General features: G+C 32.9%; 1 protein-coding gene across 1 annotated transcript; it reads left to right on the forward strand.

The window, feature by feature from the left end:
• The first annotated feature begins 8,635 nt into the window (after positions 1-8,635).
• On the forward strand, positions 8,636-13,904 carry LOC132608775 (COP1-interactive protein 1-like). The gene is made up of 3 exons (XM_060322516.1): positions 8,636-8,866; positions 9,837-10,008; positions 10,825-13,904. The coding sequence occupies exons 2-3, from the start codon at positions 9,918-9,920 to the stop codon at positions 13,221-13,223; spliced, it is 2,490 nt and encodes an 829-aa protein (XP_060178499.1). The 5' UTR covers positions 8,636-8,866; positions 9,837-9,917; the 3' UTR covers positions 13,224-13,904.
• Positions 13,905-26,649: the final 12,745 nt, after the last annotated feature.

Consider the following 26,649-nt stretch of genomic DNA (forward strand, 5'->3'; position numbering starts at 1 on the left):
GTCATGTTGACCCGCCCAAATTCAACCCAAACCGCCCATTTGACATCCCTAAAAGAAACATAGTAGTCCGGCTTTTCTATATCGGTAAAGTATTGGAAATTTAATATTTTCAGGTATTAATATCACTGCCAATAATACATCTTCATCTGACAAACAAAGAAATAATTTTATTACCAACAAAGAAAAAAATAGCCGAGAGAATGATATAACTATGCATACCTCATTTCGTCAATTTGACTCATGGAATATGAGGATTTGTTACCATTTTCTACCTTCTTTAATGAACATATCTATTTTTTGGGTACTGCAGGAATCATTGTCTGAATCTGAATCATTGCCATATATAGACCCGTTAGGCTTGTCATATCTTCAGGTAGGAAGTTGAGACCGGTAGTTAGCTCCTACTTTGTCTTCACATCGTCTACCAAATGAAGAACCATCATTATTTTCACTCTCATTCACGCTTCTTTTTCTCTTTCGCATCGAATTACAGGAATCTTGCACATGCATTTCCATTTCATTTGTGGCCATTTCATTGTCACTGTCGATAATAAGAATAACATGTGGAAATTCCGGTTTGTGTGAGACTGCCTTCAAGTTATTCTTAAAGCAGTCTACTGCTTCACATGCCGATGGAGGAACTCCACGTTCCGAAGCCAAGTTGATTGGAAGAGGCTCTACAAGAAATCATATGTAACATATTAACAGTCTTTCCTACTTATTCAGTCCCTAAAAGAATAATACCCTTCTATTTTTAGTAACAGATTTGACTTTAAAATGTCATTTTACCCTTAATGAAATGATTATAGTCACACAAATATCTATGGCTTATTTTAGACCACTAGTTCTAAATTTCTTCCGTTATTTCTTAAACTCCGTGCCCAGTCAAACACCATTATATAAATTGGGACAGAGGGAGTAGTTGATTAGTGTAATGCCACAAATAATTAGAAAAAGGTTTTGCATATGCACCAAAAGTAAGATATACCTGCTTCCTCAGAATGATAACTGTCCTTTTGTTTGTTGAAATTGCTATCTACTTGAGCAGAGTCGTAAGCAGAATGTGCGCACTGAAAACTCTGGTCACCAGGGAAATTCTTTTCGGCTGGAACCAAGTTTATGTCATCAATTCCTATAATAAAACCGCAAGTCAGTCCTCAACTTCGAAAAGGGAAAAACGGGAATATCTGAACCAAGTGTCCGTCTACACACAATCATCACATTGGCATCTACCATGTTATCAGTCCACACTGAAACTCAGGCCCTCAACAAAATAAACATACAGCGTTCATTCACATATTAGCAGTACTTAAGCCGTCTAGCCTGGATATAGCACTTAATTTTTATTTTTTTTGAAACTAATATATATCTGCAAAATAAAATGCTGTAAAGAATAGACATAGTACCTATTGGAGTGTGATGCTTAATGTAACTTAAATGAGCTTAGGAGTTAGTTAGTGGTAATTAGAATGTAATGATGATGCAGTTAGTTTGTTAGAAATCATGTGCACATCACGTGCACTATACCAACTGAATGTGTAAAAGTCCTTAGCTGGCATTGTACTCATTTCTTCTTCAATGCAAAATATCCTTTCTTCTCTTCTTCTAAATTCCTCTCAAGTTCAATGAAATGGTTAACCTAGATTCTAATAATGAAGCTATCAAATCTAACAGTACCTAGTACCTACTAACTGCAAGCAATGCTAAATGGAGTTGTTTATGGGTATGTATCCGATACCAGTGTCTCAAACTAAATCGGAGGTACGGTTCCTCTAGTTTTTTGGCTAACTGTAAGTGTATATGAAGAATTTGCAGAAAATACCAAGCCCATAACACACCAGTTCAACAGGATACATCAAGACAGGTTCTGCAAATGCGGTAAAAGTCAGATATACCTGCTTCCTCAGAAGGATCACTTCCCTTTTGTCTGTTGATTTTGCTATCTACTTTAGCATATGCACAACCAGAAGGCGCGAACTGAAAACTCTGGTCACTCGAGCAGCTTTTTTCGGTTGGAACCAAGTTTATGTTATCAATCCCTAAAGCAAAATTAGCAGAACTTAAGCCATCTAGCCTGAATATAAACTTAATAGCTGAAAAACAAAATGTTGCAAAGCATAGACATAATAACTATAAGCAATGCTAAATGGACTTCTTTATGGACATGTATCTGATGTCTAAAACATCATTATTATTTTTTTCCCCGAAACAACTGTTTGGTTATACATTTTGTGTCAAATTTTCACTCCAAACTTCATTAGTTTTTCAAGTGAAATACATGTCGAAACACAACTTCAACTTCTAAATAACTTTTTTACTTAACTTCAAATATTACTTTTTTTTTTCAAATATCACCTGATTCATGTCCAAACGCCTACTAAACACGAATCCCACTTATTTTTCTGGAAAACATTTTCCTTCATACCAAACACACCCTTAGCAACCATCCAAACAAGATGTAAGGAACACAAAATATACCTTCATTTCTTGATTTGCCACTGCAATTTCCAGCTGAGTTGCATGCAGATTCCCCATCATTATTTTTCTCCATTTCCTCCACCAAAATAGACACTCTACCATTTAACTCAATTAATTTCTTCTCATAATAACCCCTTATTTTATCCTCATCTTCACTTTTCTCCTTTTTTAACTCACCAAATTTCTCCTCATAATAACCCCTTATTTTTTCCTCATCTTCAACTTTTTCCTTTTTTAGCTCATTTAATTTCTCCTCATAATAACCCCTTATTTTTTCCTTCTTTAACTCATTATATTTCTCCTCATAAGTCCTTATTTTATCTTTAGCTTCAATTCTTTCCTTTTTTAACTCATTAAATTTCTCCTCATAACCCCTTATTTTATCCTTAGCTTCAATTCTTTCCTTTTTTAACTCATTAAATTTGTCTTCATAATAACCCCTTATTTTTTCCTCATCTTCATTTTTCCCCCTTTTTAACTCATCAATCCTATCAAATAACAACTGAGTTTTTTCCTTATTTTCATCACCTTTTTCTTTTAGTATCTTTTTATATATTTCTTCAATCCTCCTTTTTTCTTCCTCACATATTTTCTAGCTCATTCTTGAAATTATTTTCATGAGCCTTTAATAATGCTTGTACAAAATAGAAGTCTTTATTTTCTTGAAATGAAATTGAGGATTTTTTATTCAAAAGTGAAAGTATTTCTGGGATTGATGAACTTTGTGAAATAATAGTTGATGGCTTCTTTAATGGGTCCATCATCAAACCAAAAAAAAAAAAAAAAAAAGGAAAATCAAATATACTTATAATGCACCAAAAAGTATAAAAAAAACAAATTCTTTTTTTTTTTGTTGTTGAAAATGGTGGTAATGGATTCTTCTTGAAACAACAAAAAATAGTGGAAAATCAAATATTTATAATGCACCAAAAAGTGTGGGAAAAAAAACTTTTTTTTTGGTTGAAAATGGTGGTAATGGGTTCTAGTTGGAAAAAAAAATAAAAATTGAAACAACAAAAAAGTGGGAAATCAAATATACTTATAATGCACCAAAAAGTGTAAGTTGAAAATTGGTTCTGCTTGAAACAACAAAAAAGTGGGAAATCAAATATACTTATAATGCAGCAAAAAGTGTAGAAAAAAAAATCTTTTTTTTTTGTTGAAAATGGGTTTTGCTTGAAAAAAGAAGAAGTGGAAAATCAAGTACTTATAATGCACCAAAATTTGTAAAAAAAAGATCTTTTTTTGTTGTTGAAAATGGTGGTAATGGGGTTGTGGTTGAAACAACAAAAAAGTGGAAAATCAAATATTTATAATGCACCAAAAAGTGTAAAAAAAATAAAAATAAAAATAAAAAAAAAGATCTTTTTTGTTTGAAAATGGTGGTAACTTGAAAAGAAAAAGAAAAAAAGGAAAAATCAAATACTTATAGTGCAGCAAAAAATGTAAAAAAACGATCTTTTTTTGTTGCAAATGGTGGTAACTTGAAAAGAAAAAAAAGGAAAAATTAAATACTTATAGTGCAGCAAAAAGTGTAAAGAAACAATCTTTTTTGGTTGAAAATGGTGGTAATGGTTTCTGCTTAAAACAAGAACAAAGTGGAAAATCAAATACTAATAATGCAGCAAAAAGTGTAAAAAAAAAGAGATATTTTTTGTTGAAGTAGAATAAAAAGAGAAAAAATACAGAGAGCTATTACACGTTTCTGTTTTTCTTTTTATCAGGAGAATATTATCGTACAGTTTATTTGTGTTCCATTTACACGTCTAGCATTAATAAAGGTGTATTTTGTTTATTTTACTCTTTTAAAATATTTTATCATGTTTTTCTCTCTTCATAAATATTTGTTATACAACTATGTCAACTTTGATATACTTCCTCTGTAATTAATACTTAGGGAAATTGCATAAAAAAAACTTCCCAACGTATATTCGGATTAATTATGACACACCCAACCTTTGCGGGCGACCTATTACCCGCCTGACCTTATTTTTTCTATATTTTTGTACCTTGTTTGGCTGACGTGGCAAAAAAATAAATTAATAGCTAGTGAAGCAGTAAAAATAGTTTTTATATTTTAATAAAAAATAATTTTTAAAAATTTATTTATATTTTATTCTCTCACCCACTCCCACCCTCCCTTTCTTTCACATTTCAACTGTTAAAGCTATTAATTGCAATTTATTTTTCTCTTTCTTCTTCTTTCTCCTTTTTCTCTTTCTTCTTCTTTCTCCTCAACCACCCCCGCCGCTGCCACCGCCACCACACCGCCGCCACCGCCGTCGCCATGATTGAACATAGCCCAGTTCGTGAAATCATGGGCAGTTCGTGCAATTTCTACATTGTTGTTAAATTCCATTCCCTATGAATTTCTATGAAATTTAACAAATGGTAAGAGGAGCGGGTTGGACAATTTCCACGAAATTTAACAAATAACAATTTACATTATTGTTAAATTCCAGTCCATGATTGAACATAACCCAGAAAGGAAGAAATTGCACATTTTGTCCTTCAAATGGAAATTTCTTCAAATGGGTGTCAATGGCAATTTCTTCAAATAGGTAGGGCAAGAGGAGCGGGTTGGGAGGGGGGAAGGGGGGGGGGGGGGGGGGCAGCCTGAAATGAAGAAAAAGAAGGGGGGTTTATGATGAAATTGAATGTGTGTGTTAATGGAGGAAGAAAATGGGTTGAATGTTTCTTGAAAATAAGCTCATGATTAAATTGAATGTGTGTGTTAATGGAGGAAAAAAATAGGTTGAATGTGTGTGTGTTAATGGAGGAAGAAAATGGGTTGAATGTGTGTTGTTAATGGAGGAAGAAAATGGGTTAAATGTATGTTGTTAATGGAGGAAAAAAATAGGTTGAATGTGTGTGTTAATGGAGGAAGAAAATGGGTTAAATGTATGTTGTTAATGGAGGAAGAAAATGGGTTGAATGTGTGTGTGTTAATGGAGGAAGAAAATGGGTTGAATGTGTGTGTGTTAATGGAGGAAGAAAATGGGTTGAATGTGTGTATGTTAATGGAGGAAGAAAATGGGTTAAATGTATGTTGTTAATGGAGGAAGAAAATGGGTTGAATGTGTGTGTGTTAATGGAGGAAGAAAATGGGTTGAATGTGTGCGTGTTAATGGAGGAAGAAAATGGGTTAAATGTATGTTGTTAATGGAGGAAGAAAATGAGTTGATTGATTTCTTGAAATGAAGAAGAAGAAGAAGAAGAAGGGTTTAGTGATGAAGAAGACAAAATTAATGGTTTAATGGTTAACTAGAAGTTAATTAGTGTAAATATAATTAATAAAAGAAAAATCAAATGAAAAAAAGAAAGGAAAAGTGACAGTGACGTGGCACCAATATGGCGGAGAGTGTGCAACACTCTCCACTGTGCAACTGGGCATCAATTTTTTTTGCCACGTCAGTAAAAAAAGAGTACAAAAATATAGAAAAAATAAGGCCAGGGGGTAATAGGTCGCCCGCAAAGGTTGGGTGCGTCATAATTAATCCGAGTATACGTTGGGATTTTTTTTTATGTATTTTCCCTAATACTTACTAAGGATAAGATGGGAGAAAACTACTCCTTTCGTTTTATCTGTCGTGATTATTAAAAATAATTATCTCATTAAAAGAACCTGTTTAAAAAATATATTTTTCGTTTTAGGAGTTCAAGACATAATTAATTAGTTTTTTCCATTTTAGCCTTAATAAAATTTTATCATTAATAGAGAGTAAATATTTAATGGAGAGAGATTATAACTTAAACATAAGAATAAAGTTATTCAAATATCCCTTAATAAATATTTCAGGGACGTGTAAAATAAAAAAATGACAAATAATTTGAGATGGAGGGACTTAATTTTATCTTTATTTTTTACAGAAAAGGCTCAAATATGCCATCGAACTATCGGAAATGACTCATTTATGCCACTCCCAATAGTTTGGCTTATTTATGCCTTCGAACTATTGGAAATGGCTCATTTATGTCACTCATCAATAATTTGGCTCATTTATGCCATTGTCGTTACCAAAATGACTCATCCATGTCAATTTTTCATCAATGCCGGTTTTATAATACCATATGTGACATGTGGCCTCTAACTAGATTATGGTTGTGGGTGGGTCGGGTGTATTTCTCGAATTTTTTATTAAATTGGGATTTAAAATTGGGTTGATTTAATATTAGGGGTCTACATCGTTTAATCAAATCAGTCTAATTTTAAATCCAAATTAATAAAAAATCCGAGCCATACACCCGACCCACCCACAACCATAATCTAGTTGGAGGCCACATGTCATATATGGTATTATAAAATCGGCGTTGATGAAAAATCGGCATGAATGAGTCATTTTGGTAACGAGGGCTGCATAAATGAGCCAAACTATTGATGAGTGGCATAAATGAGTCATTTTCAATAGTTCGATGGCATAAATGAGCCAAACTATTGACAAGTGGCATAAATGAGCCATTTTCCGATAGTTCGATGACATATTTAAGCTTTTTCCGTATTTTTTATAATGACACGTATTTTGGAACGAGAGCAGTATATTTTTTTCTTTTCACTTCTTCAGGTGGAACTTATAATGCACCAAAAAGTGTAATTTGTTTTGCTTTTTAGTGAAAATGATGGTGTGAAGCTTTCACGGGAGAGGGGTTTTTGTGAAGCAGAAAAAGAGAAAAAATACAGAGCTTTTTTTTAGGGAGAAATGGATTTTAGCCATTTTTAATTTTTTTTTAGTTTTATGATCTTTTTACCAGAAATTTTTATTTTTTGCACATAAGAGATCTGAAAAAACACATAAAAATTTGAAAAAGACATTTTCTTCTACTCAAATTGTAAGAGGCCAAAAAATCTTTATTTCCTCGCTTTTTTGGTTTATGTGTTTTCAGGAGAAAATGATAGACTTCACCCCACCACCTTGGGAAGATAAATTCATAAGCAGTTCACTTTAATTCTTAACTACCATAATAAGTTTGATGTATACTCCTTCCTGTCCACTTTAGTTGTCAATAACAGATCCAAAATAGTTTGTTATTTTATACTTTCTCCGTTCATTTTTACTTGTCATGTTTCGCTTTTTCAGGATCAAATTGTATAGAGTTTGACCAATATTTTAAAATGTATTTTTTCATCATATTAATATGAGAAGAATTATAATTTATAATATATTTCGTATAGTTTTTGAACATTATAATTTTAATTTTAAAAAATTAAATTAATCTAATTCAATTTAACTCTGAAGATTAGTCAAATTAACTCTTTAAAGCGAAATATGACAAGATAAAGTGGACGGAGAAAGTAATTAATTATTATGTAGTTTCTACCTTAACCTTGCTTAATAAATATGAAGAGAGACCAGTGTGATTAAGAAAGGAGTAGTATTAAATTGAGATCAAGGAATAAATAGAGACAATTTAATCAAATTATTCTTTTAGTTAATATTTTTTTAATGAGCGTATAAAAAGGAAAACATCACAAGTAAATTCTTTTTTAGTCAAAATTGTACAACCATAATGTTTTTTTAAAATCAAAATGCTATAAGTGAAATTTCATTAAATTCCTTTTGAGTTCTCCTGATATTTTTTTATTTAGTTCGAAGTGGTGTAAACAAAATTTCTGGAAAAAAAATTGAGTTTGAAATGATGCATGTGAACTCTAGGAAAACTTCAAGCTCTATGAATTGTTTCTAAAGTTTGAAGTGCACATTTCAAACTTCATCACGGTTTCTGACCTAAACGTACTTATTTTTTTAAAAAAGCTTAGCCATGCACGTTAATTTTATAAATAAGTATGTTTTAATTAAATAAGCATTTTTGACTGCTCAAAACTTTGCCAAACATGCTATAAATTGATAGTGGACCGACAAAAAAATCAAAGGAAAACAACAACTATTAATGGTGGATACAATCCAACATTACCATTTAATTTAATTTTCTATGATGGTTTTTCCCCCTCAATAATTACAGTTCTAGAATCATATTTTTTGTTTTCATATTGACAAATATGCGAAATTAGAATCACATCAATATGTCAATAGCAAAAGCTTGTGTTTTGTGATCCCCACTTTGTTCTTCCTCCTCTTTAACCATTTTAATGCACTATTTTTTCTTGATTTAGAGGACATATATATCTAAATCATTTTTTTTCTTTTATATTTGCAAATATGCAAAATAAGAGTCACACCAATATGTCAAAATAAAATAAATGCTTGTGTTTTGTGATCCCCATTTTGTTCTTCCTCCTCTTTAACCCTTTTAAAGCTCTTTCTTTTTCTTGATTCAGATGAAATATCTTCATCTTTTTGCTCCCAAATTCAAGTAATATTTTAAGAAAAATAGCTTTGGATAAAAATCCAGAAATTTGATTCTTCCCAATGAAAATAGTAAATTTTGCATGGTAATATATTTCTCTCTGATATCTCTTTTAATTCATATATATTCAACATTTTCATGACCATTCTTGAATCTTTACCTTCAAATAACATGTCGTTTATTTAAATGTATGTATCTATTCCTAGATGTTCATGAGTCTTTTTTATCTGTTTTTTTCTTCTAAAATATGGATATTATCTCCATGTGTATCATACTTGTTTTTGGTTGTGATTTGGATGAAAATTGGTACTTTTTTTCAATAATCATGGTGTCCTTCCAGCTTGCGCGCACCTCGACTAATTATATTAGGTACCTCCGTACCTGCTGAAAAGTTGGTGATATAGGAATATCATTGGGGCCATGCATGAAATTTAATCAACAGATTCCCGAAAAAAAAAAAAAAAAAAAAGAACAACCCCAATTGAAAAGGATTTGTATCTTAAAGCATATGATTTAGGTGATGTTTTTCTAACAACGTAATGTTATAAATTGTTGTTTGAATCTTGACAAATGTTCTGTATTCTTTCTTCTTTTTCTTAAAGTGATTTTTAAACATGTCATAATTCAACTGGTACAACCAGGGCCCGAGCTACATGGTCCGTCAGGAAGGGGTTTCAATTGAATCCCCGTCATCCGTAAACTATACTGTGCAAATAAGGAAAAACACATTTTTTGCGTGTATATATATAAATTGTTGAATCCCCTCGACAGAAGAGAATCTTCCAGTATAGTGGTAATTAACGTAGCTCAAAAGTTACTCTAAGTCACAGAGTGAATATCAATCGATTATTTGATGTATTTGGTATTGACTCGCATTTTTTGAATAGAATTCTTGGTTCTGTCACTGTTCACATTAACGAAACATTTGATATGTATGGTTATGACTTGCACTTTTTACATCTATTAGATTTCTTGGTTCCGTCGTTGCCCACATTAACGAATTATTTGAAGTATTTTGGTTATGACTTTCAAATCCTGATTTTTCTTTAATTCAGGTTGGGAGACTATTTTGATACCAGCATTACAGGCACCAGTTAACTCTGAGCATTATTGTTCTTGAAAATTCGAAGGCAGACATGACAAAACGAAGTTGGAAGGAATCCATGAAGCCTTTTGGGAGTCATGTTGATCCTGAAAAGGAAGAACAATTGAAATGGATAAAAATAGGTAATTATTCGATCCCAGAACAACCTCGACCCTTTGAATGTTATTGGAGGTTGTGGGATAACGCGTTAGAGGCAAAAAGAAGGCAATTTAAAGCGAATCTTCGAGCACAAATTTACCCCCAACGTGGTGGATTTATGTGGTATACAGAATGGCAACTGGTTCGCAGTAAGTTGCTGATCATCCTGTCAAGAAGTGAATAATGGTGGCAAAAATTTAATGTTAACTTGAAAAGTTCTAAGACCCCTTAATGACATTCAAATTTTGTATCATATGTTCATATCAATATGGTGCACATAAGAGCTTATATGACTTCAACTATGTGTATAATTAGAAGTGAATTCAACTGAACCCGTTGCTTTTGACGCGAACAATGTAAACATATGCAAATAGAGTATAAAATTACAGTAAGATCATAATCATTCTGAGCCCATTGACTCTATATCATAGATTCGCCTCTGTGTCTAATGGTGTCAAACCTTAACAGCCTGTTTGGTTTTGCTGTTTTCCGTCATTTCATAATGTATAGTTCCGTATGTGTTGTACTTTATTGTATTGTATTGTCGAGACTCGAGACAATGTTTGGTTAGACTGTATCATCTGTTGTCGTTTAATAACAGTTTCTTGAGTGGCATGGTTATATTGCACTGTATAATAACTTACAGACATCCCTAATTTCATCCATGTTTTTATCATGTACCCAGACCAATATAATGCACATTGCAGTTATGTGACTGTAATATGATTTTATGCTTTCTGTTGTTTTTGATTCATACAAGAAGAGAATCCTAACTTGAAGAATTTTGTTTGTTCTTGCAGAAATTGAAAACAAAGTAAAAAGGATAGCAAAGCTAATCAAGAAAATAAACCAAGGTAGTAGAGAAGGGAACTTGAGAAGAAGATCAGAATTGCTTCAACTTGTTGATGAATTCCACAAACATTACCAATCCCTTTATTCTATGTATGATAATCTCAGAGGGGAAGTAAGGAAAAAACTTCATGAAGAACACGAGGGCGAGTCATCGTCTCAATCTTCTTCATCGTGTTCGAATTCAGAATCATATTTTAGCCCCGAGGAAGTCACCGCGAAAAGTAGCTCGTCTTGTTCCAATTGTGAGCCTCTTGAGGATGCTATTTTGAAGGACAAAATTATAACTTCAAATTTTGAAGTGAAGGAAACCGTCGAAAGTTTTGATGTGGAAAATTTTGAGACGCCAATGTGTTATAGCCGAGGGTCTGAGTCAGGGGAATTCTTCAAAGACCTGTGCATTCAAGGTGACGAGAAGCTGATACATGAATCCGAATGGTTAAACGATAAAGTAAAAGAAAAAGAAGACGAAATCTTGTATCTCACCGATGATTTTGAGCTTCGTGAGAAGGAGAGATTGTCTCATATAAAGGTGTTAGAGGATCAAGTTGCTAGTATGAAGGTTGAATTAGATAACTTATGTGTTCAAAAGAGAGAACTCGAAGAGAAACTCGTGCGCAAGTCGAAAGAACTTAAGAAAATGGAAGAAAGAAACTTAGCACTAGAAGCAACATTCATAGAGAAAGATGATCAGTTCTCTCATCTTCTGAAAGAATTCGACGAAAATCAACTCAACTCAATGTCTAGGATCGATGATCTTATGGCAAAATCAAACAGTCTGCAGCAAGAAGTGGACCGTTTAAAAGCTGAAAGGAATGAATTGGAACAAAAATTGTTAGATGAAACGAAGAAAGTATCAGACCAAGTCAAGGACTTATTAGAACAAACACATTTTTCAGAACTACAACACGTAAACGGTCCACTCCATCAAGAAGTGGACCGTTTAGGTGCTGACAGGAATGAATTGGAACAAAAGTTGTTACATGAAACAAAAAAAGGATCAGAACAAATCAAGGACTTACCAGAGAAAATACGTTTTTCAGAACTCGAAAAAAAGTCTCACGAGGCATCTGATCAAGTTAAAGATTTAACCGAAAGGACTAATTATCTGCAGCAGGAGTTGGAAGCCTTAAGAAATCAGAATTCTGAACTTGAGTTGTCACTCAAAGAAAAAACTCAAGAAGTATCGGACTGTCATCTTCGGATAGAAAATATGAAAGAGAAATTAACGAGCATTACTTTGTCCGAGAAGGGCTTAAAGTCAGAGGTGAAATCACTCGCGAAAGAAAAATGCGACATGGAAGAGAAGATAATGGATATGAATCAAGAAGCTTATCATTCGGAGTTACAAAAAGAAAAGCTGAATGATAAGATCATGGAGTTGGAAACAAAACTATTAGGAAAAGAAGCAGAGGTGGGAATTCTTCAAAAGAAACACAAGGTTTACATGAACGATATGTCCACTCAGAGTTCAACGTTGACAGCCCGAATCAGCAATACTCAAAAGCAGATTCAAATCGCTGAGAAAGAAAAACAGGAATTTTTGCAAAGCATTATGCAGATGGAAAAGAAAAATACTGAACTGACTATCAAGATCGCGGAGCAGGAGAAAATTATAAGAGGAATGCAAGATGTCGTAAACAAGTCAAAGCAGGAACATAAGCAGATGCAAATCAAGGTAAAGGATTCAAAAGAAAATTTTCATAATGCTGAAAGAAAACTAGAAGAAATGACGGAGGAACTACGCAAGATGTTTGAAGACAGTTTACGAATCTTAAGCAGAAGGATCTGCGTGGCAGAACAATTGCATATCGAGAACAAGGAGTGGTACCAAAAAACAAGAAACTCGTACGAGAAAGAGAACAAAGATCTAAAAGAGAAAAATGCAAGGCATGAAATGGGGTTAAGGGGCGTTAAGGATATATCATTGACAGCAAGCGATATCTTAGGTTCACTGGACGCTGTGGCATTAAAGTTTGAGGAATGCACGGGTCATTTTTTGAACCGAATATCCAAAGTTTCGTGTGAGCTGCAATTCGTAAAAGATTGGGTTATGAGGAAAAATAAAGCAATGGCACATGTTAGAGATGATTTTGATTGCTTACTTGCACAATGTGATGACAAAGAAGCTGAGATATTGAAGTATAGGGAGAAAGTTTGGAAGTCGGATAATAAAGTTAGGGAACTAGAGAAGATGATCAAGGATAAAGAGGAATCAATGTTGGTTCTCAAGGAGGAAAAAAGAGAGGCGATTAGGCAATTATGTGTATGGATTGATTATCATCGTAGTCGCTCTGACTATTACAAGAGGATCCTGCTAACTGAATTTGGCCGAAGGAGCGCTCCCTAGGAATGTTTTTCCTTAAGAGCTATTTAGTAACTTCTTTAGCCATAGTTATATGATAAGATGCAATAGCTTGTGTCCTTACTTTCTTCTCTATTTATCTGGTACTCGAAATCCACTGATTCCAGATTTGCACTTGTGGGGCACACAGAAGGGGAAAAACCGCTTCTTAGCAGGAGTTTGTTTAGCTTCTTCAGCTAGTCATATGATGAGATGTAATAGCTTGTGTCCTTTCTTCATATACATCTGGTACCCGACATCCACTGAGTCCAGAATCGTGCAGCGTGGGGCCCACTAAAGGGGGATAAGGCGCTTCTTACCAGGAGTTTCTGCATTCCGACTAAAATTTGAGAAGGTTGGAACCGCCATTTGCGCGTTCCTCCTCTTTCTTGCAATGTCGGGGATTTGCTTAGATCAAGTCATGAAGCTCATGTGCAAGTTTCAAATTCTTGTCCTGAGAATTGTTACACATTTTCTTTTATTGCTATGTTCACCAATAGGTGTGTTCTTGTTAGAAGAGTGTTATTGTATTACTGAATAAAAGAGTATTAGGCAACTGAAAAACATTAGTCACACACACAAATAATTTTGGTTACAAGCCTAACCATTGGCCAAAACCAGATTTTTGTATTGTACATTTTGGATTTGGGAATCAATTAAAGTCCCAAATCTCTTATTGGAGAAATTAAAGTGACTATGTTATAGAATTCTCTACTTGTTGGTATTTACTTTTTTATATTATGATCAATTGTTCAACTAAGCTACGGGTCTACTTAGGAGGACACAGTATCTTGGGTCTCACTTCGGTCCATATTATCTCTCTTATAATATTTTTGCATACTCTTAAGAAAGATATGTAATAACATCAACCGTAAGAGTATTTCTGGCAAGCGAAGGACACAAACATGACTAATATTGCTAATTTGAGAAGATGCGATCAAGGATATCAAGTTTCTTCTTGCAGATTTCTTGCAGATTTAAGTCGTATCGCTTATATAGATTTTAAGAATTATTCGCGTCGTTTCCACTATACCCAAATTGTATGTAAGAGTATTTGTTTAAACTACAATTTATGCCTCCCTTAAACGTGTTACTTAATTAACACTTCACTAATTTGGCGCAATAAGGGTAGATCCAGGAAAAAGTAATACATGACATCTTTTTTTCTTTAAAACATCAATTATCTTAAGAGTATTTAGATTAATAGATTGTCTACTGGAATTGCCATTTGATGCTAAGTAATTGTGAAGTTCATCATGAATTGAGATATCTGTACTATACAGCAGTAATTAATTATCTATTGAAGAAAACTAATAAAACAGCAGCAATCATTCATAAAGACTTGTTCTAGTTTTTCTTGATTTTTTTCTTTTAAAATTTTATTATTCTACTATTCACCTGCTGTTAATGTTATTTAGAATCAAATCTTTAGAGTTGTTAGACTCACCACAAATCATATGTAAGGTAAAGAAAAACAATGTTAACTGGAGAGATAAATTGTTAAGGAGGACCACATGCTTTTTAAAGCAAAAACAAAAAGGAGATCATGTAAAAAAGATCGAGCACCAAGGTGACTGTAATGGCAAAAGTAATAACCAAGTAAGATTATTTGACCAGACATGTGGCAAGCATAGAGTCTCGAAATGATATACCCTGAATTAAAGGATTAGAATTTCCGTACGGATGATAACTCAATAACAACAGTCAAATTTCAAGATATTCGGAAGTTCATTTAATCTCATTTAATTCCCTCTATCTGTGTCACGTAACGATTGAAACGTGCGAGAATCACGGAAACAGTTATTACTAGCTTATCCGATAAATTTCCCCACTTTCCCGCTATTATACACATCTGAATACACACGTTACTACACTTGTTGTCCACTCAATTAATTGTTCTGATTATGTAGATTTGGTCATTTACTTAATTATTTTCATGTTATTTACTGTATGTTCGTATGGATTAATAAAATTTGGGTTAATTACGTTGTTGGTAACTCCAATTTTGTAATTTGATCAGTTGACACGTCCCTATGGCCAATAATTGCTTTTTTTTTTGACATTTTTTCCTTCATTTCTCTACATAATTAATTGGATCAACAAAAACCTCATAAAGTAAATTATCCCTTTCCAAGAGTCAGCCGACGCATAACTCAACAATAAAGCCAATTAACACTTAAACAACCCACGTAAAAACAATAGTTAGTGATACATTTTTTTTTTTTTTGATACATTCTGTTTGCGCTAAAGTCTAAAACATTTTTTCCCTAATAATAATTATACCTGTAACTTATCAATAGTTAGTGCAAGAGTGGATTGTTAGTAATACCTCTTCCTTCATCATTAGTCAAGTAATTGCACGGTTTGACCTTCAAGTGGACTGGTCTTTAATTTTTGCTTTTCAGATGGATTGGTCTTTAATTTTTGGCCTTCTAAATTGAACTCATGCCTAGAGGGACAAAAGTTCTTTTAGGACGCGGACATAACTTGTGGATATTATAATGCGTAACTTATTCTCCTTTAGGCATAAGTTTGATATTAAAGGACAAAAATTAAAGACCAGCACAACCTAGGGACCAGAACTAGTACTTAGTATAAGTATTTAGATAATTAAAGTTCAAATAAACCAAGTCCAAGTCTTTAATAGATAATATATAATATAATTACTTACACACTTTAGGAGTGTGTATTTATCAAAGTACATAAAGTGACAAGGACTTTTAAGGCTCACATATAATTCTTCCACCACCAATGTGAGAGAGTCCTTATATTCCCAATTAGATATAGCAAACTATCTTAACACAAATCTCATGTAAAGGTGTCAACCGGTTCATTGTAACCGGTTTTAACCGGTAACCGGACCGGTTAAACCGGAACCGGATATTAATTTACCGGTCCGGTTTCAAAATTTTTTTAACCGGAACCGGTTAAACCGGTTAAAATTAAAAAAAAAAAAAGGAAAGAGCCGTTGGGCCTCGGTAATGGACCGTTGGCAACGGTCCATTTGCAAAAATGGTCGTTGCCAAACGGTCATTTTCTTAATTTTTGGCCCCCAAACTTTTTTTTTAACACTTTAACCCCTCCCCCACCCCTATATAAACCCTTCTTCATTTTCATTTCAATTCACTCTTCTTCATCTTTCTCTCAAAGCTCAAATCTCAATCTCTCAATTATAGTTACTTTGCAATAATTAGCCACAAAGTCTTATTATAGTTTCAACTTTCAATTATTAATTTTGCAATTATAATATTGTTGGTGGAGTTGGTGATTTTGCAACAATCCGAAGTAGCTTTGGTGGATTTGCAATTCTAGCCGCCTTCGCTTTGTTGGAAATTAATCCGGCAATTTGGTACCTTCGTTCCAACTCTATCTTTAATTTTCGCAATTTAATTCTAGCAATTTATTTTTCGAAATTTAATTTACGCAATTTAATTCTAGCAATTTATTTTTCGAAATTTAATTTACGCAATTTAATTTGTTGTAATTTATTTTCTTGTGATTTATTTGATTGTGATTTAAATTATTTCTATTTAATAATGTCAAAGAGATTAAGACGTGGTGCCGGTAGTAGTAGTCGTACTGTTAGGGGTGCGCTTAATGAGGAAACATTTGTGGAAGAAACACCTAATTTAGGTATTGATGTTGGTGGAAATAATCCACTTTTAGGTCATGAGGCAATGCAACAACATTTTACCGACACTTTTAATGAAGACTTAGATGATGATGATGATGAAACACAACCCCCCGAAAATCCCATAGGAGATACAGGTCCTGCACAATCACATACACAAGACAAACCGCCTAGAACTTGTAAGCCAACAGCTAAAGTTTGGAAATTTATGACTAAGGATAGGGAAAACCAATCAGTTACATGTACCCTATGTGGACAAGTATTTAGTTTTAAGCAAGGAACTGGTAAGGATGGTGGAACGGGTACACTAAATGCTCATATGAGAACCAAACATATGGATGTTTGGGGAGAGCAAACGGGTTCAAATGTGGGGGGGATTCAAATGACGATAGACCCACGAACCGGTAGAAATTTTAAGTATGACAAGAAAAAAGAACGCGTAGAAATAGCTAAAATGGTAGCTTATGATTGTTTACCATTTTCCTTTCCCTCGGGTTTGGGGTTTGTTACTTACATTCAACGTTGTTATAACCTGTTATTTGAGGGTATTCCTAGAAGTACTTGTAGAGCCGATGTTATAAATTTGTTTAAAAAATATAGATTTTATTTGCGCCATGTATTTAATTCTTTAAATTGTAATGTTTGTCTTACCGCTGATTTGGGTCTTAGTATTAACCATTTAGATTTTTTTGCTATTACATGTCATTGGGTTGATGACAACTGGGTTATGCAAAAAAGAATTATAGCTTTTTTATACGACGAAGGAAAAGGTCGTCACGATGGAAAATTTTTAGCCGATTCAATGTCTACTATAATGAGATTTTTTAACATTTATAGAAAAACATTTTGTATTGCTTTAGATAATGCTTCTAATAATACAAAGGCAATTGGTCTTTTAAAAAGAGAAATAAACCCTCCTCTAAGAAATATTTTTCATGTAAGATGTAGTTGTCACATTTTAAATTTAATTGTTAAAGATGGTCTTATGCATTTTGATGATTCTGTTCAAAAAGTTAGAAATGCTGTTGCGTTTCTTTTTTGTAATGCTAATAGGGGAAGAATTAGAGATTTTAAGAATGCTTGTGTGGAAAATAACCTTAGACCTAGGAAAATTCAAGTAGAAATTGAGACTAGGTGGAACTACACTTACATTATGCTACAACAAGCATATGTTTTTCTATAGGATTCCCATACAACAAGTTCACAACAAATATAATATTGATAGTGAGGATTGGTTAACTTTTAGGCATTGGGAAGATGTTAAAGAATGTATTGAACTCTTAGAAATTTTTTATAATGCAACTCTTGCTTTTTCTAGACAATTCTATCCCACGGTAATCGGAATTTTAGCCTACTTAGCGGAAATAGCTAGAGTTTTACAAGAGTATAAATATAAACCCGATTATCAAGTGGCTATTTTTGAAATGATAATCAAATTTAAGAAGTATTTTTTTCCCATCCCAACTTTATTTATATTGGGTTCCCTTTTAAATCCTTGTTTAAAAGTGTCTTATACTAAAAATTTGATTAGTCAAATTTATACATTTTTAGAAATTGAAGAGGGAGTTCAACCATCTTTAGCTGAAGCCGATCTCGCTATTGATGATGAGTTTAGAAAAGTTTTTACTCATTATTCTAGTTTGGAAGAACGTGCTACACCCGTTGCTCCACGCCCTACTACTTCTCAGAGTAGCAAAAAGGGTTTGTCGGGTTTAAAAGTTTTACATTCACAGCCAACTTCTTCTTCTACTGCAAACTTTGATGAATTTAACTTTTATTTGATGCAGCCAAATGTGGATATCAAGGATGACTTGGACGTCTTAGCATGGTGGAAGAAGTACAAGGCAAGCTATCCGGTACTTTCAAGAATGGCTCGAGATATCCTTACGGTTCAAGTATCAACCGTGGCTTCGGAGAGCGCATTTAGCCAAGGAAGACAACAAATTGGAGACCATAGACATTCATTTCCGGCTTTAGCTTGCAAGTACTAGTGTGCATTCGAGATTGGATTAGATCGGAGCGACGCAACCAAAACTCATAAGCGGAGCAAGGCGAAGAGGAAGAAATTGAAGATTTGATAGCTAGTGGACCGGACCAAATGGAAGACTTTGAAGATATTTCCATGACCGAATATGATGTGGGGGAAATCAACGAAATGGTTCAAAATTGGTGATTTTATTATTCTACTATTTTTGTATAACTCATGTATTATTTGCAAGTTAAAAAAAAATACAACTTGCAAATAAATGTTATCCAAGAATGAATAAAATATATGGCTCATTGAGCTTTCTTCTATTTACTTGTGTTCATATTTTTACTTTTATTAAGTTAGGAATATAAGTATATATAGGTAAGTATATATAGTACATAGTACATATATACAAGTATATATAGTATATATAGTATATAAGTAAGTATATATAGTATACAAGTATATATAGTATATAAGTAAGTGTATATAGTATATAAGTAAGTATATATAGTATATAGTACATATATATAAGTATATATAGTATATATACTATATATATTAAGTTATACACATATATAAGTATATATAGTATATATAGTATATATATTAAGTTATACCTATATATATATATATATATTAAGCTATACCTATATATAGTATATAGTACATATATATACATATATATAGTATATAAGTTATACTTATATATGTGTACGAAAAACACTATTCTGTATTGCTGACTTGCTGTTAGGCTGTTAGTCAGTAAATATTTAAACTTTAATTATAAAGTTGTATAACATATGTAAATATACCTACAATATACAAATAAATACTATAATATATATATATATAATACAAAAAACAAAAAAAAAAAAATTTTAACCAATCCAAACCGGACCGGTTCCGGTTTGAACTTTAAAACCGGTTAACCGGAACCGGTTAGGCGGTTCCGGTTTTGAAACCGGAACCGGTTAGGCGGTTCCGGTTTTGAAACCGGAACCGGCCGGTTTCCTAACCGGTTCCGGTTGGAACCGGCCGGTTTCCTAACCGGTTCCGGTTGAAACCGGTTGACAGGCCTATTCTCATGTAAGCCAAAGAAAAACATGTAACTGTAGGGAGACAATATGCACTGTTAAGGAGGACCATACAATTTTAAACATAAAGAAAAAAAGAAAACAGGACCAAGGTGACTGTAATGGTAAAAGCATACCAGAGCAAGACTATTTGACTAGACACGTGACATCATGAGATATGCAAATTTGATTACAATTCTCAAAGTGCGTATTAGTAATCCAAGGGGATCAAGGGAATAAATAAAACAAATTAACATATAAAATGTGGATCTAATAAGAAGATTTGGTGGTGTTGGTCTTTTGTCCCACGTTAACTTTTAGTCTCAATCATCATGCATTATTTATGTAAGATTATCTTCTCATTTAATTAGTAAATAGTCATCTTTTTTAATATCATTGGTTTTTGATTTTCATCCTGAAGCCTCAGTTAATTAGAATTGGCGTAAGAACCAATAAAGGGAAGTGCTTCCTAGTTTCTACCGGGATCTTATTCATACTCAAACCTTTAAAGGTGAAAATATCATATCTATCCCATTACAATTCTTGGTGGTTGATATCAAAGTTCTAACATAGTTTTTTTTCGTCTAAAGATTTAACTTATAAATTGAATTATCTATTAATTTAACTTATATATAACTATCAGATCTTATACACATTGACACTATAAAGTTTTTTTTTTTTAATTATCGATAAATATATGTGTTAGTTGGACTATTTTTCATGTTGTTATTCTTACTTATTATGAACAATTACATGAAACTATTAATCAGATAATGTAAAAAAGATTTTCCCCTATCAGCTTATTAAAGTTAAACTCACTTTTGGTGGATACGTACTAATCACAAATTAATTCGTTAAAATAATGAGTATATCTTTACTATAAGTATTTAGATAATGCGAGGTTAATATATATGTAGTGACGGTAAAAAAAATTAAGTCAACTAAAATTAGTTACAAGTAATGTTTTCAATAAGCGTGTTGACTAGTACTCTCTTTGTCTCATATTAGTTGTCCTGTTTCACTTTTCGATAGTCAAATTGATTAATTTTTAGAGCTAAATTTGATTAGATTAATTCAATATTTTAAAATTATAATTTACATATTCAAAAACTACAAGAAAAGTGCTACAAGTTGCAATACTTCTCATATTAATATGGTGAAAAAATATATCTCAAAATGTTGGTCAAAATTTATATAGTTTGACTTTTAAACAAGGAAAGTGGACAAGTAATATGAGACGGAGGGAGTAATTGGAGATTGTATTAATAAATACTATAGGGGAAATAGCTACTCCCTCCGTTCCATATTAGTTGTCCACATTAATATAAATATTCGTCCCAAAATACTTGTCTATTTACAAAATCAAGATAGAATTAATTAAGTTTTTCCTACTTTGCCTTTAACATTAAGGGCCTGTTTGGAAAGCCACCCAGGTAATTGGAATTACAGGGTTACTTTTTAGTTTGTTTCTTTTTTGATTATTTTAATTTCATTTTATTTTTAATTTATTTTTTATTTCTATTATTTTAATTTCTATTATTTTAATTTCGTTTTTATTTTTACTTTTTAATTTATTTTAAATGTATTTTTCTTTTTATATTATTTATTTTACTTCTTGTTGTTCCATGAAATTGCTCGTATTTTTTTTATGCTTTTATTTTATTCATTTAGTATAACCGTGTTATTATTCTAATTTTTAAAACTACACTTCTTAATATTGGAAAGAATGAGTCATTAACAAACTTGACATATAACGAGTGACATTATTAAAGTAGAATTTCGTTATGAATGTGGTTATAGACTTATATTTTCCCTTTCTTTTGAATTATTTACTTAAGTTACGTTGGAACTTACTTATGTAATGTTGGAGTTTGACATAAGAGTATTATGTTAAACTTTTTCTTTTGGATTTTGAATTTAGGTTATATTTTCAATTTTAAGTTATTTGCTTTTACATTGCATGTTGTTTATTTTTCACTTACATTTGGTGGATTTTTTGTGTCAAACATTTGAATAATGTTATGGAATTGTATTTATAAATATTATTTTTTTGTCAAACATCCAATCCATCACGTTCTCACAAAAAAAGTCTTCTTTTAAGTTTTATAATTAATAAAAATTAAATATTATTAATTTGAAAAATATATATGAATTATTTTTTACGATATTAGTTAAAAATATATGATTATTAATTAATATATTTTCAAGAAAAAATGTGTTATTAAATAACTAATTTAATATCATTTATAAAGGCAAATATTTTTTAAATATTAATTTTAAATTTTTAATAATTAAATTTTATTTTAAAATTAAACTAACTGTGTAATTACACTTGTGCAACCAAACAACATGCTTGTAATTACACTGTAATTACATTGTGATAAACAAACAGGTCGTTGTAATTACACTACTATGTAATTAATTACTAGGCTGTGTAATTACTACCCTAGTAATTACACCAATTCCAATTACCAGGTGGCTTTCCAAACAGACCCTAATTGTTTTTTTAAAATAATCAATATTGATTAGAGTGCAATTAATTGGAGAGAGATATGAGTAATGTAGTAAAAATACACTGTTATTTATGAGTGGACAAGTAATATGGGATGGAGGGAGTATTAGATTCTTGTGAATCTGATTATCTAAATATTGGATTCTGGATGGAAGCAACCCCATCAAAAATATACTTCTATATACTCCTCTTCCGTTCTTGATCTTACATAGTGAAATATACCACAAATGGAAAAATCCCAAAATCAGAAACTAGAAAACAGTTCATCAAATGATTTAGCATCCAATAAGTCTCTTATATGGGACTGTGGAAGCTCCCTCTACGACTCATTTGAGAAGAAATCTATAGAGCACCAACTCTGCTTGGCCATAACTTCAAATACACTCTCCCTGCCTCATTTAGAAGAACACATGTCCCAAAAAGAGAGTTCTCGATCTTTCCAGAAGCTTCTTAAATCCGTCTTTAGACACAAGCAAAACAACAGTCCTCATCTTCCGGAGGTCCTTGAACCAGATTCGGATTTACAAGGTAAGCTTGCTTCTTATTTCCGTGTTTGATTTCTTACATCTCTAGCCTGACTCGTTGTTATCTATGTTGAAGAAACGTTTGGCGTTAGGTTTTGAATTTTTATGATGAAGTACTAAATCTGCAGGTACAAAAAGAAAAAAGAAGTCACGTGCAATTCAATAAGGAAGGAAAGTAACTCCAAAATTCAAGGAAGAAAGATCCACGACATCAAATCAACCAATCAAAGATCAATTTGAAGTGATCAACGGAAGATGATAGAAAGAAAGCAGATCAAAGATGGAGAAGGATAAATCCGAAGTGACATTAAACTGTTGGGGTATATACTGCAGCTCAATTGGTAAAGGCGACTCCCTTCGGGGTAGTGTAAAGGAGCCAGGGGACGCGGGATCGATACCCAATGGGCGCTGCAGCGCTGGTTAAACACTGGAATAAGTACGATCACTGAGCGACTTGGCAGAGACAATATCTGAGTAGGGAGGTAGTACCCTGAGGGGGCACCGTCACCAAAAAGACGCCTTTTGTGACGACCACCCTTTGGGGGACCCACTCCAGGTATTGTCCGTACTCAGTCGCTCAGTATTCGACCATTTATACCCTCGTTTAACCAGGCCATGCAGACCCCGAGGGAGGCTCGAACCCGCGTCCCCAAGCACCTTTGTTCCCCCGAAGAGGACGTCTCTTACCAATTGAGCTGCCTTTTGTGACGACCACCCTTTGGGGGACCCACTCTAGGTATTGTCCGTACTCAGTCGCTCAGTATTCGACCATTTATACCCTCGTTTAACCAGGTCATGCAGACCCCGAGGGAGGCTCGAACCCGCGTCCCCAAGCACCTTTGTTCCCCCGAAGAGGACGTCTCTTACCAATTGAGCTGCCATTAATCATGTGTTTAATATGATATATTCTAGTAATTGTCATAGTTTAAAGTCTAAATGAAAGATTATTGGGATATCCACTATTAATCATGTGTTTCAATATTTATTATAGAATAGTTGTTTATTCAATTTGTATGTGTCCTTTTCTTATTTAATAGATGACTTAGTGAATAAAGTTTAGCTTATACACAGAATTAAATCATCGGTTCTTATAGGTTTAAAGTTTATGTTTACAATCTAAGATGGAAACTGGACAAAGCCATCAATATGATTGTAGCATAGGCTTAAATATAATTTATCTTCTTTAAGAGAATGATATAATTTCACCTTCTTGTGCTAGTACATTTTGTATGTATTGAACAAACCAAGTAGAGATAAGTATTTAGAGATTACACAGGTTAATTGTGGAGACCAGTGGCGTACACAGGATTTTTGTTAAGGAGTGTCGACATTTAAAGAATCCTGCGTACGCCACTGGTCTCCACAATTAACCTGTATAATCTCTAAATCGTAAGTATATGTGGAGTGGGATAATTAAGTTACTTCTTCGTAAATGGTTCACATTCATTCATATGATGGTTTTTAAATTTGTAACTTCGTTAATGCAAAGATATTAGCTCTTCAGAAGACTTGAAGTTAGTAGTCTTATGACATTTTTTCATTAAAGTAGGAATAATGCTTCATTACATTAATCCCATTTGGCTAACTTTTGCACAGCCTTGGGTAGGGGTGGGCATAAATACTGAAAATCGAAAAATCAGACCGAACCGAATTTTAAGAGACCGAACCTATCCAAATTAGTTTGGTGCGGTGTTCGGTGTCTACTTTCAAAAAACCGAAATTAAAAAACTGGAACCGAAATTTGAGAAAACTGAAGAACTGAACGCCCACCCCTAGTTTGTAAGACTATTGCTGCCTGTTATATAAATATTTCATGTTTCATAAGTATTCATTATCATCAAACATTACTAACAGAATTGTAAGCGTGATGTTTCAGAAATTTCATTTTAATCTTGGTTGTCTGCAACTTCATTTTGTAAAATGATTTTCAAGAAGTTTATGAAACTGATGCATTAAATTTCCATGCCTTAGCTGTATGGAATAGAAACTATTGTGCAATTCAGGGGTATCTTATTAAAGCGAAGTTACTATTTCTCATCTTGTAAACTCATAATTCAACACTGATATGTGACATTAACTTCTTGCACGCTAAAATCTATGAACAAATGTATATTTTTTTATGCAGTGTCTTGTTGGTGCTTAAGCTAGAAAAATCGAAATCAAACCGAACCGAACTTTAAAAAACCGAACCGAACTGAATTAGTTTGATGCGGTGTTTGGTGTCCATTTTCAAAAAACCGAAATTAAAAAATCGAACTGAAGTTTGAGAAAACCGAACTGAAGAACCAAACGCCCACCCCTAACCTTGGGAGGTTAAGAACAAATGGTTTAAAAAAAATTGCTACTGTATGTGGCCATTACCAAATCCTATATAGGTGGCTTGAGGACAAACACTGCTGCGGTGACGTTTTGATCTTACTAAGAGGAGAAAAAAGGGCTCTTTTACGTCTCTATAGGAAAAAACTGAGGGGAAAAGCGGGGGAAAAAAAAAAAGAGCAAAAGAATACATATGTTTGTTGGCTTTAGAGAGAGATTTAACCTTTTTCAAGGAAGAAAGAGTCCACTCGTACAAAATTATACCAACAATCTTCATCTTTAATGTTGTAGTTAATGAATTAAAATTCAATTTATTTCGGAGGGTTGACATCGTAGATTTAATCTGCTGATTTTGGATATATCAAGTTTTCCTTTTTGTGTAAATTTGACCAAATATTCCTTCTTTGTAGATATGGCACAGGATGCATAGCAAAAAATACCATACAAAATTATATCAGCAATCTATTAGTTATTCTTGGATTAGTGAACTAGAATCTTCCTCTTCAAATGCTGTAATTCGAGAGGGTGGTAGTCCCAAATCTTGATGTGTTTTTGTAGGCTCTTAATTAGTTCTAAATTAACATTGTTTTTGGGAAATTTGTTTCTATTAAATATTTGTAGTTGATAAAATTTTCTTTTATATTATTTTTTCGCAGCTTCATGAAACTGTGTAGCAAAGACTTTTATTTTTAACTTCTCGCGAAGAAACGAGCGTAATGTTCGGTAGGAGACAAGACAACGAAGTCTAGAGAAGAATACAAAGTAATTACATCAATCTTCACAAGTCTGAGGATTTAGGATGGGCACAAACAGACCAATGGAAAGTAGGTATGAATTATGGAAATGGCTATAAACATGCTAGGTACATTTTTGTTAATTAAGTTGCTCATGTATAGGTACCTTGATAGATCTTTAAAATTTGCTACTGTCAATTCTTTATTATCGACCGCGCATCGCGCGGGTCGAATATATATATATATATAGATATATAGATAGATACACCCCTCTTCCATTCTCCATGTTCCAATTCTCTATCTTCAGACAGCATTCACCTGCAACGCACGTGTAAGGAACTATGTCGCCATCAGGGGCGGATGTAGTAAAGGCTCAGGGTGTTCACTCGAACACCCTAGGCAAAAAATTACAGTGTATATTTAGGGTAAATTTTCTGTTCATTTACATATATTGACTTTTGAACACCCTGAACAAATGCAAAAGTTGGTTCAGTTGTTTTTCCGAACACCTTGATTGAAAATCCTGAATCCGCCACTGATCGCCATACGAGGATCCACATCGACATTCAACAAAAATTGTACTTTATTCTTTCATGTATAATTATTTACTCATTTCTTTATTATAATATAATAATATTAATATTATTTTATAAAATCAAATACTACATGA

The sequence above is a fragment of the Lycium barbarum genome, chromosome 9 (genome assembly GCF_019175385.1).
Source record: "Lycium barbarum isolate Lr01 chromosome 9, ASM1917538v2, whole genome shotgun sequence".
Lineage (NCBI taxonomy): Eukaryota > Viridiplantae > Streptophyta > Magnoliopsida > Solanales > Solanaceae > Lycium > Lycium barbarum.

Excerpts from the sequence above, each read along its gene's own strand:
- LOC132608775 (XM_060322516.1), top strand. The coding sequence starts at position 9,918 with ATGACAAAACGAAGTTGGAAGGAATCCATGAAGCCTTTTGGGAGTCAT. Across the intron at positions 10,009-10,824 it reads ATTGAAATGGATAAAAATAG|AAATTGAAAACAAAGTAAAA; the intron begins GTAATTATTCGA and ends TTGTTCTTGCAG.